The sequence below is a fragment of the Phalacrocorax carbo genome, chromosome 12, assembly GCF_963921805.1.
Source record: "Phalacrocorax carbo chromosome 12, bPhaCar2.1, whole genome shotgun sequence".
Classification (NCBI taxonomy): Eukaryota; Metazoa; Chordata; class Aves; order Suliformes; family Phalacrocoracidae; genus Phalacrocorax; species Phalacrocorax carbo.
Genome location: NC_087524.1, coordinates 18938830 through 18961297, shown reverse-complemented (window position 1 = coordinate 18961297; position 22468 = coordinate 18938830). Strand labels below are relative to the sequence as shown.

General features: G+C 38.7%; 1 protein-coding gene across 1 annotated transcript in view; it reads left to right on the top strand.

The window, feature by feature from the left end:
* CPXM2 (carboxypeptidase X, M14 family member 2) overlaps positions 1 to 22468 on the top strand; it is a 79030-nt gene that overhangs the window by 44076 nt on the left and 12486 nt on the right. Inside the window, exons 4-9 of the mRNA XM_064464346.1 lie at positions 5043 to 5127; positions 5652 to 5802; positions 14388 to 14476; positions 19612 to 19735; positions 21226 to 21422; positions 22288 to 22467. Coding sequence (XP_064320416.1) covers positions 5043 to 5127; positions 5652 to 5802; positions 14388 to 14476; positions 19612 to 19735; positions 21226 to 21422; positions 22288 to 22467 — 826 coding nt within the window. The remainder of the gene's footprint in view (positions 1 to 5042; positions 5128 to 5651; positions 5803 to 14387; positions 14477 to 19611; positions 19736 to 21225; positions 21423 to 22287; position 22468) is intronic.

Sequence of the window (22468 nt, the reverse complement as noted above, 5' to 3'; positions counted from 1 at the left end):
TTTATCTCAAATCATGTGGGGTTTTAGTGATGTGGAAAAGCATCCTTAGAGACACAGGGTAAGAGTATCGGATTTATTTCACTTGTTGCTTATTCAGCTTTACATAATTAAGAAGCTTGGCCTTAAAATACTACAAGCAGCAGATGCTGTTCAAACAAAATAAAACCATATCCAAATAGTCAGAAGTCTCAGTATGTGCCAGCTGAAGGCCAGGCAGCCAAAGCCCTGGCATCCCTCCACTGCTTCTCCTTTAGCACTTGCTGTGTGTTGTGCTGAGTCGGGATTCATCTATATGGCTAATACACATAAAGAAAAGTAAGAAAATTACATTGGAGAAGGCAAGGTGGAAAGATGTTTAGTTGTTCTGGTGCTGCCATGATGTCTTTCCCTGTGCTCAGAAGCCTGATGATCTGGGTAGATAAGGAAGCGCCGATTCTCTGGACAAGAACCTGCCAAGGCTGTAGGATATTGGCTTTTAATTCTCTGCTTTGATCCAGGTTTCCTCTCTGTCCCTGGTCAAGTCACTTAATCCCTCAGCTTCTCTTTTTTTTTTTTTGATGGGAATGGACAAGCTGGACACTTCCATGCATCACTGGAAAATGAATTTAAATCAAAGATGTTCAAATAAGCCTTGTCTAAAGCTAATGCATTGCAGACAATAAACAACTAAGCAATAATCTTAAAAATCCACCTTATTAAGTGAATTTTAATCAGATTTTGATTTTTGCATTTACTTTCTGAGAAGTTAATTGATTAATGTTGGTAATAGATATTTAGATTTTTCAGACAGGTTTCTCCCAAAGAGATAAGGCTGGCATAAATTTTAAGAAGGATTATTAATGGGAAACACCAAATCCAAGAGATTCCTATCCAATCTGTATCTCATGATCCTTTTCTAGCATTGATGAAATCTGTGAGGCAGTCATGTAAGTAGCACTTTGTGCTAGAGCATGATGAACTAGAGATAACCTTGAATACTTTTGAAGATACTGTCACGCAATAACTTCTGTATTGCCTAGCTTCCTGCCAAGAAAGAGCACGATAATTAATGCACTCTGTCCTGAATGTTGGCACAGGACTTTCCCTGAATTATGTCTCCTTGACTCTATAAAATCAACAAATATCTGAGCAATACAATAGTAGGTCCAGGGAGGTTTTATAGAGTGAATTGAGAACTTCTCTAAAACAGCAGTAGGGACATCCTAAGTACTGTAAAGCTTTATAGCTTGCTTTCAGCTTTCCTTAGCATTATTGTTCAATGCTGAGGGGCCCCGAAAAGATTTGATGTGATGTGCTGCAGAAATTAATGTCTGCAAATCCCAGACCCAATGAGGTGGATCTTCCTGTCACCAGGTAACAACACAAAGCGGATGACATTCCCTAATACTTCTAGCACAAGACTGCTTTAGCTGCTGTGTTTATGTGGTGGATTTGCCTGAAAGCTCTAGATTTCTGCACCTACATGAATAAGCTGAGCACCACGTATGTGTTAACTCTTAAGTTCCAGGAAGCACTGTACTTTCTGTAAACAGACTGGCTGTTGATTTGAGCATGTGTAACACATCCATCTGCTTCCTGGAAGCATCAGACCTCCTGTGCTGCACATGTGTAGAAAATGTGCAGCTTTTGAGAAGATTTAGTACGTGAATGCTCTTCTGCTGGTCTGTATCTGTAGAACTATCTGGGATTTAAAGATACTTAGCAGCCTGCTCAGAAGCCCTGTGCTTCTGCTAGTTTTCAAGATATTCTGAAGGTATGAATGCATGCAGTGTTCCACTTCCCCACCACAGGGAATGTGATTTCAAGGCGGTAGATGCCATTTCTGAGGGGAGTCTGAATTTACAGAATTCTTAATATCAGCAGAAGCTGTTTTTCTTAGGACATTGGAAAAAAAAACGGAAAGAATTTAAGTCCCTAGAGGAGGTTTTGAATTTGGTGCAGTGGAAGAAGAATCTGGTCACCTGTGCATTTGTTGAGATGCTGAATAAAGGTACCAAAGTGGGTGATTATGCAGTACAGGCAAGCACAGTTAATAGGATGTGGTGTGTGACCTAAAATATTATACTGATTTATCTCCTTCCATGACACTCTGTAGTCCTTCTATACTGCAAATGTACAAGACTGGTTGTGGTCCCATTGGTATTTTAATTGGCAGGCTGCCTCTGAAAAGCGTGTTACTTGTCACTCAAGATGGAGTATGCATATTGCTGATTAGTATACATTTTCTTTTGGGAGAAGTTTGAACTTTTGTAACTGTAGGGAGTGAGAAAATTAAAATATGGTAAATAAAAGTCTAGATGGGAAGATTTAGTGTAACAGTACCTTTTTCTTATGCCACTAAAATAATGTGGTTCTTTTAAAAACTGTCTATATGTGCCATGGTGTTCTTACAATTACACAGAATGGCCACTGTTACCTTGTTTTCATGCGGTTGTGATATTCTGTTTGAAATTTTTTTTTCAGGTGTAGAGTAATGAACATGGATGTATTGTGTTTGTCCTCCTAATCTTATTTGTGCAGCTGTAAAAAAATTCTGTAATACTTCAGAAGCGATGATGCCTTTTTGGCTTGTAACATTGCTTCCTTTGGTCATTTACACTGATTTTGAAAAACAGCTAAGAATATACTAAAATCAAACAAAAAACCCAACCAAGCACCCCTCCAAAACCCCCACACCACCATCTGATGTGCACTGACTGTGCATGTTACCACCGCTGCTCCTGTTCAAACCCATGAGTTTTGCTTTCAAATTTGACTTCTTTTTCAATCTGAAAAAGTTATTTTTTCCCTTCCTGGAGTTTTGATGTTGGCCATTTCCAAAATTCCTAATTTCGGTCTTTCCTAGATGTAAATCTGCCTGCCTTCAAATCATGACCACAGTGAAATCTTCTGGTGCAAGTGCCAGGTTATTGCAGAAGCTGAAGGAAGAAAGTAAAGTAGTAGAAACTTTAATTCACCGAAGCCACTGTGTATTTTGTTGTATATCATTTTGTAGCCACAAAGACTTGAGATGACAGCATGGCACTTCACAGATCTCTGGCAAGTCCCCCACCCCAGGAGATCTTCCACTGACAGGCAGACAGTATTTTGAAGTAGTGTGATAGATGTACAGGTGATAGATGTGTTCATCTTTTCAATGCAATAATAACAAATTCAGTCTGTTGGCAATAGTCAAGGTTTTCCCATTTAAAAATAACCTGAATAGCAATAACTATTCCTTGAAGAGGACCACTGAAAGATTTGCAAAGGACTGGTTTAAGTGTGTAAATAGAGCTGGGTGTGTTCAGTCATTTTTTCAAAAATCACATGATATATCAGCTTTGACTTCTGGGGGTATGAGTATGAATCATACAGAAATGCTCTTCTAAATCCTACTAAACACTTACCTAACCTTTGGTTTTAGGTGCCATTGTAAGTCTGGACATAAGCTTGAATCCTTTGTGTAAGTGGGACCACTGTTACTCAGAAAATGACATAGCAGATAGAAATCTAAAGTTATAATTTTCTGCTGCCATGTGTTGACTTAGGCGTTATTTGAAGGTCACTGTTTTGCAAAAGATGAAGCTGGGAGAACTTGTGCTGATCTTATGGCTGATGAATTTGCTCTTGTTCTGCCCCTGCCCTTCTTTTGGTCTCCACTAAAGGCCTGACTGTCAGTGAACGATAAAGGCTAGTTTGTCCTGTTAAACATAAGCACAGTGAAGTCAAAGTGTGTGTTCATAGGTAGTTTGCTAATTTTATTTGTTGATTGTAAAAGAAAGAACAACAAAGTCGCATTTGTATGGGTGCAGTAAAAGGGGAAGCTTTTCTTAGGTGTGTCTGTCCTTCCAGGTACTCCCTTATCTCCAATCCATATGCTCTGATGCTTCTCCCATAGCTGCCCAAATTGATGCCATTCTTCTTTCTAGGCCCAGGAGCTTTCCTTACTCTGGTTTCACTCCCCCCAGTCTGACTGTGTAGCTTAGCTAAGAACCCATGTTCAAGAGTGACTGCTCTAGAGGACTCCTGGTTATGCGTGATCAGTTTAGATACATGAAAACAGAATTTAATCATCCTGGACTGACTTTATGGTATGAAGATTCCTTCAAGCCACAACTCTCCTCTAAGTCACTGCCTATGGAAACAAGGAAGGTGTTAGGGGAAAAAATTACTGCTGCCCTTTCAGACCAACAAATATGGCAGGAGAGTCAGGGCATTGCCTTCCCAATAGCTGTATGTTTATTACCATGGGAAAAGCCTGGACAGTGTAAAAGCTACATAGCTCTAACTCTACTCAGAACATAGGAAGGAGCATCTTACTTCTCCTTGTACTCTTCTTTAGCTGAATACAGACAAGACATAATTTAAGTACAAATGAGAATTTTGCTTTTTTAGATTAAAGGGGATTTTGCTGTAAATCAGGTAACAGACCACTAGAAAGATGAGATTGATCTAGATATTAGATCTTTCTAGATATAGAAAGAAGATTGATCTAGATATTGCAGTAGTGCACTAGTACTGTGATCAGTCGGACTCTGCTGTGCAGAGACAGAATTGTCTCTTTGTTCCTATATATTGCTAATAAATACAAGAATGACTTCAGGCTCCAGTCATTCTTGTATTGGAAGAAATGGAAATTTTGCTGGTTGAAATTAATGGACTTCTCATCCTAGAGGGTTTTTTTCATCCCCTCTGATAATAACAGCAGAAATAATAAATGTTCTGTAGCTGAAAAAGGTAAGATTTTTGAATGCTGGATGCTTCTGTTCTAGATAAGCCATTTATCCTGAAATCTGCATGTAAAAGGAAAGGAGAGCAGTAATCCCTCACCTCCTAGAATCCCAGAATATTATTTTGTTGTTTTTTTGCTTCTGTGCACTAAGCTTTTTTAATTGTCTGTTGAGTCTAGATTTGCATGTCACTTTTTCAGCCAAGTGTTGACATGACTTTGCCAACTGGGATTTCCATTGCTAGCAGTCTTACAAGCTTTATTACATCAAACAAAATTTGCAGTCATTCTAAGTTATTAAAAAATAACTTAGATACTCTTTGTCTTTTTTAAGGAGTAACTGGGTGACCTCTTACAGAGTATTGGTGAGCAATGACAGTCACGCATGGACTGCTGTCAGAAATGAATCTGGAGATGTGGTGAGTATCATGAAACATGTTTTATGAATAAAAGCAGAGTTGGGAAAGTGGGGGCTGTCCATGAGAAGTTTTAATTTGTCAGACTAGTCAGTGTAAGACTACAAGGCAATATCTCTGTGAACCCCCCAATCTGAAAAGCAAATCACATAATACAGAGAGGGACCCAGAATATCCTATATGGCAAATCTACACGTGTCTGTCTATGGATGTGAATGCCACCCTGGCAGTGGTCTTGCCTATGATGAGATACATGTCTTGCTCTATGGCCCATGCAAGGGTTAGCATTAGTCTGATGATCCCTGAGGTGCCCATGAGGTGCCTATTGCCAGACAGAGGGTGTGGAGCTCCAACTCCTTTGCTCCCCTCTGAGGGGCATGGGAAGATTGTGCTCTTTGAAGAGCAGTCCTGGTCTGAGCTACCATCAGCCTGGGGCTGTACCAGGTAACTTTGCTTCTATTGCCAAAAGTGCTAAAAGGCTTTTTGAAAAACTCATCTTGCCATTTTCCTCTGTTTGGCCTGCCTAGATTTTTGAAGGAAACAGTGAGAAAGAGATCCCAGTTCTCAATATGTTGCCAGTGCCTCTGGTTGCACGTTATATCCGTATAAACCCTCGGTCCTGGTTTGAAGAAGGTAGCATCTGTATGAGACTGGAAATCTTAGGGTGTCCTTTGCCAGGTAAGAGTCTTTCTCAATTGATCTTGACATGGCTCCTTGTGCCAAGACTTGGAAATTTTATTTCCTTGGGATATCTTTGCTTTTGATATAACACCTGTCTTCAGTGAGTAGAGTTATGCAAAAAGAAACAAAAGTATCTGCCCAGACACATGGACAATATCAGGATAACTCTTCAAATGCAATGACATAGTACCTATATTTGCCTTTATTAATAAAACAAGATTGCATGGATGATCTAACAAGGTTTTCCCTGTTCTTTGGGCTGAAGTGCAGTGCAATTAATCTTACCGAGTGTCCATGTACCAGGCATGCAAAAGTGTTACATATTGGGACAGTCACTTGCAGATGTCTTAAGATTCTAAGGAAAGAAAGGACCATTATAATGATGTAGTCTGAATTTAAATTTTTCTTTTTGTTTTCATTGTACAGGCCATAGGACTTCCCTGAATTAATTTGAAGGCAAATACTGTGACTGAACTAGTGCTTATCTTGTAGGGGGGAAGGAGGGTAGTTGGGCATGTAAAAGAATTTCTACCAAATTTCAAGTGTTATCAAATCCAGCATGAAATTCAACAAGAGCAAGTGCAAGGTCCTGCATGTGGGTAAGAACAACACCCCACACCTGTACAGGCTGGGGGCTGAACTACTGGAAAGCAGCTCCGTTGAGAACTCCCTGGAAGTCCTGGTGGGCAGCGAGGTGACCCTGAGCCAGCACCGGGCCCTTGGGGCCAAGAAGGCCAACAATATCCTGGGGTGCAATAAAAGGAGTGTGGCCAGCAGGGCGAGGGAGGTTATCCTCCCCCTCTACTCCAACTTAGTGAGGCCACATCTGAAGTGCTGCGTCCAGTTTTGGGTCCCCCAGTTTAAGAAGGACAGGGAATTGCTCAACAAGTCCAGTGCAGAGCTGCCAAGATTCTCGGGGCTGGAGCATCTCCCTTGTGAGGAAAGGCTGAGAGACCTGGATTGGTTCAGCCTGGAGAAGAGAAGGCTGAGGGGGGATCTCATCAATGCTTATAAATATCTGAAGGGTGGGTGTCAGGATGATGGGGCTGGGCTCTTTTCAGTGGTGCCCAATGACAGGCCAAGGGGAAATGGGCACAAGTTGGAACACAGGAAGGAAGTTCCACCTGAACATGAGGACAAACCCCTTCCCTGTGCGGGTGCCAGAGCAGGGGCACAGGCTGCCCAGAGAGGCTGTGGGGTCCCTTCCCTGGAGACATTCACCCCCCGCCTGGACGCGGCCCTGTGCCCCTGCTCTGGGGGTGCCTGCTCAAGCAGGGGGTGGGGAGGGATGAGCTCCAGAGGTGCCTTCCAACCCCTGGGATTCTGGGATCTCTGGTTAAGTCTCAGGTGAAGGTCCTATCCTTGGTAAAGACTGGGAAAAACACAACCTATTGTTTAGCACAAGCTTCAGTTGTTAGCTGTTTCTTTTATCATATGAATGCAAAATACAATTAGGGTTTATCAAAACAGTGAATACAAAGTAAAACCTTACACAAGGCCACTTAAAAAACAAAAAGGTATTTGATGCTGCAAAACATGGCAAAGCTGTGTTGCTTTTAAGTGCCTTGTAAATAGTCTCAGGGTGAATTTGTCTTTATATATGTGTGTATGAATATAAATATTTGAAAAACAGTCTGTTCACACCTTTTTGAAGCTGCCCACTACTCATTCCACATCCCTCATCTGGTGTTTTTCTTTTTTTTCTCTTTGATCTTAAATTCGGACAACTTGGGGATAGCGCTTTGCATTTTTTGCAGGGGGCTATGAATACTATTTTCAGAAATACTAGGGACTGAAAGACAACTGCTTTTCCAGAGCCTATCATTACTGCTTTAACTGTTTCTTCTGCTGTTCAGAGACTTGCTTGCTTCCAATTCCACTGTTGATGAAGGGTCTTCACATTGCAAGCAGATGTAGCCTGACTTTTGTCATTTAGGTGTTTAAATACTGATGGAAAAACCCAATCTGGGGCATGGAAGGGATAATTCTCTGATGAAAAGAAATATGGAACAAGTATTGTCGTGAAACTTTGTAGGTGTATTGCCATGGAGCAACGAAAGTTAGCAGCACTTAGACAACTGCTTTTCTGGGGGAAACAAATACATCCTGGACTTGAATGGCACTGACGAGGGTGTCCTGTGTACATGGATATTGATGTTTTCAGTAGGATTCTGATTTATTTCAACTGTAGTTTTAGACAACTCCAGCTCTGTGGGCTGCTTGTATACCACTGTAGCTTTTAGCCTGAAGGGGCAATTCCAGAGCCAGTATTTCCCCTCAGCTCTTGAAAGGGCTGTTGAGGAGCAGTGGTGTATCCCAAATTCCTGTGCAGGTTTGCAGAGAATCCACAATCTGTAACACAGGGTGTAAGGCTGAAGCGAAAACATGGTTTTCATCACCATTGTGACTTTAGTGAAATGCATGGAGGTCTCCAGGGAATAACAAAGACACTCAAATTATTTTGGAGAGTAATTTGTAGGGAAAGTCTCACAATCCTTTTCAGTTCCATAAACCTGTACTTAAAGAGGAAAGAGCAAAAATGTCAATATTTGGAAAGGTGATTTTTAAGTGCAGCAGGTATTTACACCGGATTTTTATTGGATATACACCTATACAGGGCCAGATGCTGCTTTGCAGCATTAGCATTTCTTCACCCTTCAGTGTCACAGGGCTGTATCAGTGGGTGAAGGTGTTATGGGGGTAAGAACATATCTGCACTTCCACCACTGTTGCAATGATTGGTGGTGTGGCTTATTGCAGGTCTTGGATTGGCACAGAAACAGCATCAGTTCTTCGTGGTAGTCATTTATTGAGTTAATTGCCTGCAGTGGCTGATTCAGTTTATTCTTGAAAGAAAATACCAGAATCATTCATTGAGAAACACAATGGGAATGGGGTATGTTTATTCAAAATGTAATTGGACTGAAAGAACTAATAGGTTTTGATAAGCTGCTGACCCGTCTTTTTAGCTCAGAAAGAACTGACGTTTCTTTCTTCTAGCTCATATTATTCATTGCATGCAAGGTGCTCAAAACAAAGCTGTTCCCAGGTTGCAGAGGCCTTTCCATGCATGTTTTCTTCCTGTGGGACATAACTTATTTCTTGCAGTTCCCTGTAACTGGATTCCTCACCCTTTATTGGTGTCATCTTACTCATTCCAAGTTAGCTAACCGATTGGTTTGGCCATGGGTCCAGCATCTTTGATAGCGCTGCTCTAACACATTGTATTGACTGTGTGACTAGAAATCAAGGGTTCTTTTCTGACACAGGTTTCCTCCATAAAACAGAGCAAGGGTCCTAAAGTCATCAAAATCAGGAGGTGGAGCCCTGTCAGTTGACACACCTCTATCCTTTCCAAAGCCCAAAGGGCCACAAAAGAAGTTACGCAATGCTCAGTTTCCTTGAATACCTGGTGTGTTTTTTATTATATTTGCACCCTGAACGTGCATGTGCAAGAAATCAAGTTGTCAGGAGGAGTGGTTTGGTCATGTTTTAGAGTTCCCACACACCATGTCCTCCTGAGGCGATGACAGTGCACAGGCAAATGGGGTGTAGAGAAGTACCCCAAGGAAAAAAAAGTGGGGCTGAAGGAAAGTAAGCTATTTTTCATGACAGTGAATTTCTTTTCATGTCTTCTAAACTTGTATTGTTAGGTTTTATGTTTTTATTAATCCCTGAATAAATTATTTTCATTCAGTCTGTGCTCTATATCAGCTTTCCATCCTGTAGGCTTACAAGGGAGGGGTAAGAAAGGAATAACAGATAAAGAAGAAACCTGAATAAGATATTAATATTCTAGGGAAGCACTGGTAGAATGTGAAGGAAATGGTTAAAGACAGCTAGGGCCCATTTCTGTGGGCAGGGTTCTGTCAATAAAACCTGCTTCGTGTGCTAGGTGCACTAAAATTTTGACAACTATGTCAGTACCATCTTTCAGGCAACAGAAGTGATTTGCTGTTTCACCAAGGAAAAAACCACTTAGCTGTGGAGGAAAGATGCCAAAAAATCCTACATAGAGCAGAGGATCAGTGCTGCCATTTCTCATTGGGGAAAAAGAGGACAAAAGCGCCAGCATTTAATTCCCACTCCAGTTTCCAAAAATGTTAGTGTTTACATAGATGTAGACTGACACACGCAATCTTTTGCAGCTGCCTCAGAGGGGCTCAGGTACTTTCCTTGCCCGTTCTTTCTCAAACTTAAGGAAAATCAAAAAGAAACTGCATATGACCAGAGTACCCAGAGATAGGAGAAAGGAAATTAGCTGAGCTCTTCATGCATTTATTTATACTGTAGAGTATTCAAGGCAATAGGCAATTATCTTAATGGAATAAATTTGTGATTAAATTTAATTTTTAATAATTCTTATATAGAAGACTATCATTGGTATCATGATTATACCATCACTTTCAACCCAAGATAAAAGATGATCTGCTCTTTAATGGAGTACTGTGTTTTGCAGTGGATGCATCATTCAGCTCTATTTTCATTGCTTGTCTCTTCTTGCCAGTCTACCTGGTTAAGCCTGGGGGTGTGCTCATTTTGTATAAAACTGTGACCTTATACAACTATCTTTGGTTATAAACAATCATGTATACAGCAGTACTAAATTCAGTGAACTACTTGTCAGAGTAAATTTTTGCTTAGCGTGACAGTCTGTCCTTGTGTTCTGCTTTTATCATTGCAAAGCTAAAACTTAATCTTGGGCAATTTAAAACATTTTTGAGAGTTTACCTGAGCAAAGACTGAATAAAAAAGTAACTAATAATTCTCCTGGGAAAAGCCAATGAATTATGTTCCTCCATAATCATCCAGACAGATGTGTAACATCCCCCAGCAATGCAGTGGGTGTCATTAAAATGTTTTCTTTCATATTTTATTTGTAAAATGAAGTGTATATTATTCTGAAGAAGTATTGACAATCCTCAGAATTACCATTATTATCAGAATCAAACTGTAGGAAATCATTAGAAAGATTAAATGTTGGTAGAAAACCTTTAAGAAGCAACTGCTGCAGGTTAAGAGTTTGGGTTTTCTCTTACCCATTATTATAATTCATTATGCTTAACTGGAATTAGTTGTTTGGTATTTGACTAGACATCAACATATATAGAAAAGAATCCATCTCTAGTTGAAGAACATTACTTCATTCCTGATTTGATGTGTGATGTTAATGCTCATGACTGCCATGAAATAGATCATGTGGAAAAAACCTTAAAATCATCTGATATGTCTGCTAGCAGATTTTTTCAAGATTACATGTGTGCTGCCCATGACTTGTTCAGTTCTGTGAGGACAAGTCAAATTAACTTATATTACATAGGAATTTAAAAAATTAGTCATTTGCAAAAGGCACATTGATTTTAAGGCAGTCTAAAGGATTTAGACTAGAATATTCTTTGTATTAAAAACTCATCTAAATCACTTGGATCGAATACTTTATCTCATCCATTTGGAGCACCACACGAGCACCACTTCTGAGCTTGCGAGCTCCGTCGGTATGGTACCACATAACTCACTGCAGGACTTCTGTGAGAATGAAGCATATGAACGTATCGTGTTGGGACGGGTGCAAGCTTTACTTAGTAAATGACAGCATTTTGATAATATTGTTTTGCAAGTGTTGATTTCATCTTCAAGTCATTATGAAGCTCACTTTGTACCTTTCCAGTGTCAGAACATTGAAAACTGAAGGAGGGAAAAAAAGACCAGCACACATTGTTGCTAGTGGCATAATAACTGGAAACCCACTGAAAGCATCAGGACTCCATTGTTTGAGGTGCTGTGTAGAGCTGTGTCATAACAGAAAATCCCTTCTATGTGTCGGCTGCTGAGCAATTGGTCATCTCTGGGACTTTTTATGGGCAGATGCTAGAACTCTCATGCTGGAAAGTACTTGGGCATTTTAGAGCTTCCTAATCACTTGTCCATCCTTACAAAGAACAGAATTATGAGGGTAACAAGCTACTTCAACCTGCAAACTTAATTAACTCTACTGGTAATGTAAAGATAGGTTAGTGGTAGAAAAAAACTAATCTATTCCTCTGTATAAATGGGAGTGCAACACTTTTGCAGGATCTTTTCTCCTTGGGAGAAACAGAGACTGTCTGAGGTAGTGCCATGAATAAATGAGTGTATTTCAATTCTAATTCTTCTGTGGTTTGAGTTTTAGTCCCTTATTCTCTGTTTTATTAAAGAAGAAAATTTTTGCCAAAGTGGACTTACCAGCTATGCACAAGACTCCTGTGCCTTTCTACATTTTAGCTTTTAATTTTCTAATCTGTATTCTTGCTGCAGCAGAAATCCAGTGATCCAAGCAGACTCACAGTAGAGCCTGGCAAAATACAAGTGTTAATCCTTTAGGGAGCTGTCAAATAGTGCACTGTGTTTGAGGAAGGACCAGAGATACAATCACTCGCACTGTACAGGTTTTTTTTTAAGTTTCCAGCAACTCTACAGCATTCACAGTCATTCCCATGATATTAACGTTTGATGTACGGAAAAAGTGCCAGACTTTGAAAGGAATGGGATTAAAGTATTAGGAAAAACTATCGCTTGCTGTATATTTTGGCTCGTGGTGATAGAGAAAGCCTTTAACCTCCTGGCAGCTTTATGATGTTTATTTTTATATTTTTACAACAGAGGGATATTTTTACAATGGTGAAGACAGTCTGTGTGACATTAAACACATTGTCTCTTTCTAGAAGTGGCTTTTTTATGATTTCCATTTCTCAGTCATCAATATATTTATGAATAATTTCTACAAATTAACATGGGTTGACCTTTAAAGGCTTGGCATTCCAGTGTCATCTGCAGAGTTAGTGCAGCGTCATTGCCCTCAGTGGACTTGCATCAATTTAGCCTGCGGTTAGGTTGGAAACAAGACCTGAAAATGCAGGTGAATTGTGTGAAACTTAACCCTCTCGGTTCTTAAAAACAAATTTTTTTTTAATAAGCAAAGAAATCTTGTTCCCTCACCTCGTTAGGCTCTAATTCAAATCCAGTTCCAGGTTGTCTTGTTATAGAAGACGATCTCACTGGGAAGGGCAGATTGCATTGAATAACCAGATTTAGTTGAAGCAAGATGTTCTTTTGACATTTTTCAGTCATATTTGTAGAGCAGTTGTCAACTGACCTTCCAGTATTTCTGCTGCAGATTAGGGAATAGAAGTGGAGACAAGCATGTGAAAGAAGAGGAATTAAGTGGTAGAGAACACGGGTAATGTTACAGTGAAGCTTAATGCAACTTGCATATTTCATTTAATAAATAACTTGAATAGTTCAAATTTTGCTTTCCTTCCACATAGAAAAAAACCCAAATACTTTTAGAATTTTATAGGAAGAACAAATCTGAGAGTTTAGAGGTTTTAATGTCAGAAGTATTGAGACTTAAGAAAATATTAACTTATAAGCTATTTTTAAGTGATTTGAGTTTTCCATAATTTCATTGTTTGTTCTTGTAGGATAGTATCCATATATTCTTCCTACTAACAATTATGCGGGTTTTTTCCCCCCCAAAAATCACAACTGATAGGTGATTCTGTTTAAAAACACTGTTTTTCTTCTCTAGAGACAGTGTCTTTTGGCTGTGTCACAATAAGACAGGATGATATTTAGGCTTTCATATTTGATTTTTTCCCCAATAATTTAAAACCAAATGAAGATGATTTTTTGTGAAGATAAACAATTTTTCATAGCAGCCTGACAGTCAGTGGTTTGACAAATGATTACTCAAAATTCTAGACATCCCAGGTATGGCAAATTAAGGAATGTGTCTGATGTTTTCCAGATAGACTTGTTTCTAAAAATAAACCATAATAGATTAGGCTAGGGGCACATGTATCAGAAATATAAAGCTGAGCCCTAACAGTCTTGGCCTGGTTTTTTTTCCAGGTGAATGGCCTGGAAGATCAAGGGAACAAAGGTTTTTGTTCTATCCACATATTCTCCTTTGATACTTTAAAACACACAAGCTATAAATTATATCCCTATAGAAATGAATATGCTAATTTAAAAGTAACAAAGACCTCGGACTTCCACAAAAAGTGTTCAGGAAAATAATCAGGAAGGTTTAATATGCACAGTAGATCTTTTCTGTATTTTGCAAGCAGCACATAGGCTCTGAAAACACTCATTAAGAAAACTAAAATGTAATTCCTTGTAACAATAAATTAATCAGGTAGACACAAAACATTTACTGGGGCTTTTTCCTCTTATGTGTTTTTTATTCCACCCCTTTATCTTTCAACTGACTCATAATTTTCCAGTGTCTTTTGCCCTCCTCCGTAGCCTTAGGATGCCCTTCTGCTTTTCTGTGAAGTTTAGTTGTTCATGCAGAGTAGCTGTCTAGCAAGCTGATGCCTGCTGCCGCCTTGCTTCTGTTTGGATCTATATGAGCTGATTTGTGCAGCAATTAGAAATATTTCAAATTTGTTGTTTCTTTGAGTTTTGCTTTTAAAAATCTGTTTTAAACACACATGTGACAGTGGAATTCAGATTTCCATGTTCCTTGCATGCATTATGGCTAAGCGTCTTTATATTTGAAATTCATAAGCACATGAAAATTCTTTTCTTTCTTTTCTCAGACCCAAACAATTATTACCACAGAAGAAATGAAATGACAACCACAGATAATCTTGACTTTAAGCATCACAACTACAAGGAAATGAGGCAGGTAGGCAACAAGGATGGTGTGTGACCTGGATATGTAGGGTGGATGGGTGTGGGCATTTGAGCTCTTATGGAATCTGAATTCTACCCATTAAAAATATTATTAAATGGTGTCTCCAATCTATCTTAAATTTTTTTTCTGTTTTAATCTATTAACAGCAACAATCTCTTAAAATCCCAAAGTCTTAATTTGTACATCATTTATTCTTAAACAGTGGGAGTACACAACAGAGGGAATATTTACATATAACGTACCACAATTTTTCTTCCATGTGTATTTGAGTGATGAAAGGTTTCTCCTTTCAAATTTGACCCTGAGTCAGCCACCAGAATTCCCCTATATTTCAGTAGCTTTGGATAATCAGAATAAAATTTTAAAATAAATAATATTATAAAAGAGCCAAAAAATTCTGTTAGTATAATTTAAAATCTACCAGTCTTGTTAATATCTTGTTCCTTTCACTTCAAAAAGGCAACCTAGTAGTTTTTGTTATTGTTGTTGGTTTTAATTGTGTTTGTATCACCACAGACACAGGTGTGGGTTGTGCTAAGGAATATTTCTGCCTGCTTTCTCTTCAAAATCAAAGATAATATGTTTGGACTTGAAGTGTGTGAATCATTTGCTGTGTGCTGAATTTTCAGTGTATTTATACTGTATGAATCACCGTTCATATTTATTGAGCAATTGTGTACTGAGTCACACGTTTATTTTGATAGAGATTTCATGGCCTATATTTCTTAGTGCAAAGACTAGACAAGTAGAAACTCGATTGGCATAATTACTGCCAAGAACAACAAAATAAAGTGTATTCTAGATTCTCATTGCAGAAAGACAGATTGGTCAAGTTAGAAATATATATATTTGGAAAAAAAAAAACCGCTTTAAACCAGAATGTTTTTCTGCATTTGATAATAGCAGAAAAGTTGCAGCTGTGGCCAGGAGCTGGTCAGTTGTGAACTGTCTGACTATGCTCTCCCAAGTTCTGGTTTTCTGTATGTCAAAATACTTAATATGTTTAGAGCTTATTGGATTCTAATTTCGGGGTGCTGGTGGTAGGAAGAAGATTGTGGGTTGGATTTGCAATATGTCTTATATCCCCCAAACTATTCTTCGGACTTTCTTTCCTGAGTGTAAAATAAAACAATAATTGTCAGTTTCCAGAGTAAAATAATTTTATTAAAAGATACTATGCATTATTTATCAGTTTTGTTAGCTACTTCACTGCTAACCATCTCAGAAAAACACTGTTATTTATCACAAACTCTGAAGAAAGAGGAGGAGAGTGTGTTCCCTGGGCTGTGTTTCAGAAGCATTACATTGCAATATGTCAAGTATTTGTGAGAGGGAGGGGTTTTCTCAGTGTCAGATTATTTTAATAACACTCTCTGTTTAGGAAGACTGATTTTATAATACCAATTTTTTCTCTTAAAAGAGCGTTAAAGATTCTTCTTTCAGTCAATGGGAACACTTGCTGTATCTCGTATGCAGAAGTAAGGATTGTATTACGGTCCAAAAATATTTACATGATGTATTCATGATGTGTAGAAAGCTGTTAAAATAACTGATATATATCCCCAGAAATAGTCTGAGATGGACATTTGAGTGCAATTTTGTCATGGAAATAGACTGAAGTAGCTAACCCGGATTATATCTTTCTTGGGAAATAGAAGTGTTAATTGTGAAATCCATTTAACTGGATGTGACTCTCATGCTTTGGACAAGCCAGACTCCAAGCACCCCTGAAGTTTTGTGTTGCTTTTCATGGCCATCTGTGTTTATGAAGTGATGTAATGATAATGCAGAAAGTTGAAGAGCAGTTACCAGTTGAACAAGTTTATTAGAGGGTGAAACAACCAAATGAGTTGTTTCGTTGTTGTGAGCTGTTGTTTCGCCCTTCTAGAAGACAGGAGTGATACCCAGCAAACATCCCTGGCCGCATGCAACACCAGCTTGACAGACTCTATCTGACAGTCTCCAAGCTCAGGGAGGAGGTAGGTTCTGGTTTGGCCTGCAGCAGAATAAGAAATATGGAGATCTCCACAGAGGATAAGGACTAGCCCCCACCCGAAAGACACTGAGAGCCCTTTTGCCTCCTTTAAGCGTAGATGACACTTAGACCTACATTTAATACACCTTTTCTGCAAAATAGAGGAATTGGACCTTCAGATATCAGCTTTGTGAGGCTTCTTCAAAGACTGCATGCTGCCTTTTTTCTAGGGCACTAATAGGGTAAATAATTGGTAGTGACAAACAAATGGGAACTGTCAAATAAGAACTGCTAGTGAATGTAATTGTGGAAGTGTTTTACAGTCCTGAGGGTTGTTAATAAAACCCTGACTGGCTGTTATCATCAATTGTCTTTGACAGTTCGTACAAAGCACAAAGGAAACACTGTGATATTTCAGGTGACCTGTTGTTCTGTTTGTAGGAAATGGGTATGAGAAAAGAAAATACAAAATATATTCATTTTTTGTATCGTACTTACATATAAATATTTAACTACATTATTACAACCATGCTGTCTATGTGAAGTCTACTACAGAGGCCTTAATTTAGGAAAGGTTCTTTGTTTGACTGAGAAAGTAATCACATGTTTGCAATTAAAGAGATGATGGGGAGTTTACTGAGGCCAATACAAATATTTCCATGCCTTGTAATATACTTTGAAGTTGGTTCTAGGCATTTTTCTCACTAGTAATGAACTTTTAACATACTTTTAACTGCTTTCCTAGATCAGTGCTCAGGGTATCGTGTGCCCACTGCAGTTCCAGGCACGTTAGGAAACCTTCTGCCCTGCAGCTTGATTTCAGAGACAATTCTGAGAAACAGGCTCATCTTTGCTATTTCACATCCTGGGGAGCTGCATAGGTGCAGCGATACATCAGCAGGGAGGGGCCTTCCTCCAGTCTGAAGAGGAATTAGTAAACGCAGAGCTGAGACAGTAACATTATTTATACATTACAGAAAGTGGGTTTTAGCCCACTAAAATAGACCTTAATGCATTATCTGTACTCATTGGCAGAGTGAAAAAAAATATATTTTTCTCTATTGGAGAAAAACGCAGTATGTGATCCAATAATAATTCATTTCATCCTCTTGTCAGTAGAACATGGAGCTATAATCCCCACACAATAGACCTTGGATAAGTTTTGGTCTTTGGGGCTCTAGTAAGAGGTCCATAGCTCCATATCCGTTGACAGTATTTTTGGTTCATTATGAGTGGGTTTGGATGTGGTAGCTCTTGACCATGGAGATTTAAGGCAGTCTGCCTCAAAAAATTGGGAATCAACATGCTTGGTTTAAACACTAGAAAATATAAAACAGTGTCCTCTGACTTCACATACGTGTTTCAGCTGGAACAAATGATGACGTATGCCCTTACGGATATGGCCCAGAACATCAAAAAGAGTTCCATGGAAATAGCTGGGAGCCCATAATACCAGCACACTCATGATGATGGCAGTGGTGAAAAAAAAATAGATATGAAACTAGACAATACACTGACTGTATTTTTCAGATGAGTGCTGAATTTAGATTTGCAAAAGAAATTGTTCCCTACATGTATAAAACCAACCTGTAGGATGAACAAAAGTACAAAAATAGCATCTTTTCATTCCCTTTGCAACAAGATTATAAATAGAAGTGAAGCCTTTTATGAAAGGAATTTTAATGATGTTCTTCCCAATGTGAATTGTGTTTCTGCTTAGATTTCTTAGATCTGCTAAATGGTGGCATGGGAATCGGACATATCTAATTATTACATTTTTTAAATTATCAGCCTTGTAATCATCCAATATTATTTCTAAATTAACACTATATGAGCAAAGAGGTTTTTTATGCTACAATATTTCTTCAATAACGTATGCAGTCTTGTTTATGAAAAGATTGTCTAATTAATAGTCTCTAGGGTTCCAATTGACAGTAAAACCCTCATTTCTTTAATGCCTTCTGATGAAAAAAATGAAGACAGATAAATTTGCGTCATGTAAAGCTATTTGCAATAACTTCTAATTAATAATAAATAAATTTTCAGTCTTGTTTGTAAATTTTAACATTCAGCTGAAATGTCACAGTAGTGTTTGTAGGACGGTTTAGACTCCAGATATCCTTATCTGGATGACGTCTGTGTAGGTCCATTGGTTTAAACAGAACTGTTCCCTTAACCATGACCTTCCCTATTATATTTTGACTATGTCATGCAATATCTGCAAGAACAATGAACAGAATAGATTTTGATGATAGGAACGTCTTTAGATCATCTTTTGTCATTTCCTCTTTTAATTAATTTTTTTTTCTGGAACTTGATAAGCAAAGTCTGAGGAATCTGTTATTTACTGAAGGAGCGTATCCTCCTGTGTTCATGGAATCATTCAGATTATATTTGTCTCACTATTTTGGCCACTTCAATGCTGCCTTTACTAATAATTTATCCATGTGAGATTTCACATTGTAAATCAAGAAGGGTGGGCTCAGTTTCTACCTCAGCAGAGGCGGGTGTAATCAGAATTAATTGGGAAAACTGTGTTTAAATGGATGGTATCAGTCTCTCTCAGTTTGTTTTGAATTAAGTTGCTGCTGCATAGGGCAAGGCAGAGAGACATCTCCTTTACTGGCCAGAGAGTGTCTGTCAGAGTGTGTCTGTGGCAACCTTTAATGTGTATGCATTGCCATGCCACTGACAGCCTGGGTCACCTCAGGTCACTCAGTTACAGTAAATCACAGAGGCTGTAGAGCAAAGTGCTAAGATGGCCAATTGTCCTCCACTGCACAAGGTTTTGCAGATGTGTTTGTTGTATCACAGTAATGTTTTTGTTCATTTTATTCTTATTGGACCTTGCCCTCAAGTCCTTAGTTTTGCGATAATGTTACAAATACTCCTCATGTAAGAAAGATCTTGAACCTCACCTACGCTGTGGTGTTTCTGCAGACAGTATTCAGCTTGTTCCAGCTGAACAAATATTATGTTGTGTGATAGTAGAGCTGTAGTTCATGAATTAAACATAAGGCTTTTACAACTAAGAAATAATCAGAAAAGAAAATGAAGAGGTTTTGCCACAACCAGTTTGGAATGAAATAATTACTAATGGGTATATTTTGACTCTGCATTGTCTAACCATATGTCATTTTTTTGTTGGCAGTTAATGAAAACTGTGAATAAAATGTGCCCGAATATCACAAGAATTTACAATATTGGAAAAAGCAACCAAGGACTAAAGCTGTATGCTGTGGAGATTTCTGACAACCCAGGAGAACACGAAGTTGGTTAGGATTTAGTCTAACTAAATCTGTTGAAGGGTGCTGGGATTTGGCCTTTTAATTTTTTTTATCCTCATTCTCTGTATCTGCAATAATTATCACTGATGGAATTATATTCACAGCAGCAAAGATTTCAAATGTATGTGGGAGGAAATTCAGTGCTAAATTGGGAAGAGGAGGGTGAGCACAAATAGAAGGCATTTTGAATCAGGGATCAAATTCTTTAATGATAATAAGTTTTATTCTTTACAACAACAAAATAAAAGTGATTTTTGGTACAGGTGAATGGGTTTTAGTTGTGGGGATTTATGTAGCTTTGGATAGAAACTTACCTTTTTTATATTGAGTGAATGCATCGCAAGCAAGGACAGGTAAAATCTCCCTAATCATCTTTCACTGATGAGTATTGGGGCACAATTTCCTACAGTGATATAATTCTTTAGAACAGAAACTCATTCAGTCTTTGTCCTTCTGTGGAAAAAAATAAAGATCTCACTATGATAGTGTCTGGGGCGGCTCTTGGAATAAAAGTGTCTTGTGCTTTGCCATGTCCATAAATACCTTAATACGTGTTCATCCCACCCAAGGAAGAATGCTGCGACGTGCTCCTAAGACATCTCTCTGCTTTGCTATAAAGAATGGAGCACAATAGATGTAATCTCTCAGTAGTCTTGGGGCTGACCTTAGCCTGCAGTCTCTGAATCTCAGATGTTAATACCAGATTAATTCATCTACTCTGCCTTGCCCACTCACCTGTTTTTGAGAGTTCTGCAGTGTCATGGTTTTAGCTGGGATAGATGCAGAATGCATGCAGGGAGTGTATCACGGGCCAAACTGGGAGGGTGGATCCAGCCAGCAGCCAGAGCTTGGCCTGCTGTCGTCTGTCCTGTCAATGTTTGCAAGTGTTATTCATACAAAGGACAACTAAATTATGGGCCTTTTTTTTAATAGCTGGAACGCTTCCCAATCACCTCTGAAGTATTTTGTAGCTGAGTGCAAGTATTGTGGTATTCAGTATAACCTTGAAAAATATATGTGAACCTGTTTTTTTGATTAGTGAAGGAGAAGGAGTGTGTGAACTCAGAGATCAACAGTGTACAGTTACTGACTGTTCTTTTAAAAGCCTTAACATCTGTCCCAAAGAGCTACCAGCAATGTATTTTTCACATTATTTTTAGACTATCAGACCTTTTAAAATCTACCTGTAGCATGCTGAAATTGTGAGTATCATTAAAAATCTGTTTAATGGAAAATGGGTTTGGAGGTTTTACACAGTGGCTTTAGACATCAATGGCACATAAGCCTGTTCTTCTAAAATAGCAACAGAAAGTAATTATCTGTTTCTGTACAGTTACATTCTCACCTATCATTTTTTTCAGTTAAGGCATTTCTCCAGCTCTCCTTAAGTGGAATGTTGCTGATTGACATCAATTAAATTTGGCCAGGTATTTGATTTGCTGCTCTGACTATGCTTCTGCCCCCTGTGTTTTCAACAGGGGAACCAGAATTCCGGTACATTGCAGGAGCTCATGGGAACGAAGTCCTTGGGCGTGAGCTAATCCTTTTGCTAATGCAGTTCATGTGTCAGGAATACCTGGCTGGGAACCCACGCATTGTACATCTCATTGAGGACACCAGAATCCACCTCCTCCCCTCAATCAACCCGGATGGATATGACAAGGCATATAAAGCGGTAACATGATTATGAACATATCAAGGAATTGTTTTTGGTTTATTAGGTTAATGAAACATGCTCCTGTTGTCATTTTTTTTTTCAAAAATCATATTTTACAAGCAATCAAAATAAATTAAAAAATAAACATGTTAAAGCAAACATAAACTACTGAAATATCTCACCCAGAACAAAAGCTGAGAGAAACAGTATTCTATGTGACATTGGCTAACAGGAAGAGGTGTATGGAAAGGAGGGTCACAAAAGACCGCCAGAACAAGCCATACTGAGGTACAGAGACCAATGGGAACACCGTTATGGAAAATAGAAAATTCATGCAGTCTGTTTCTCGTGACAAACCAAGCTAAGCACGTGAAAATTTGCATTCCTCCACTGCTGAAATTCAATAGTACATCTTTAAGGAGAGCACAATGTGTTGGGCATTGTAATAATTCAGTCTGGAAGAAGACAGGCACCAGGAGGAAAAATTGCAGGGGCTGGTCAAATGCACTGGAAAATCTTCCAGGGCAGTCTGTAGAAGACTGGAATACAGAAGTCGCACCGACAGCTGCGGAAGGGAATATGTGCCATTTCCATTGCAACCCAGGGGAAAACCAGTCTTAAATAGAAACCTTGAAAACAAACCAGAACATTTTGGTTAACCCCAAGTAATTTTTCATGGGTTTCAAGGTTTCATGTAAAATGAAAAAAAAGCCAATTATTCATTTCAGTTAACTAAATAATTCATCCTTCCATTTCTCTGTATAAAATTACCTCTGACACATCCCCAAACACTTGGCTGAGAGCTCACAGGTTGTCATACTCTGAACATTTATCTTTTTTTTTTCTTTTTTTTTTTTCTTTTTTTTTTTTTTTTAAATCTAAGGGTTCAGAATTAGGTGGCTGGTCTTTAGGACGATGGACTCAGGATGGCATTGACATCAACAATAATTTCCCTGATTTAAACTCTTTGCTGTGGGAGTCTGAAGATCAGAAGAAGAGTAAAAGAAAAGTTCCAAACCATCACATCCCAATCCCTGACTGGTACCTGTCTGAAAATGCCACCG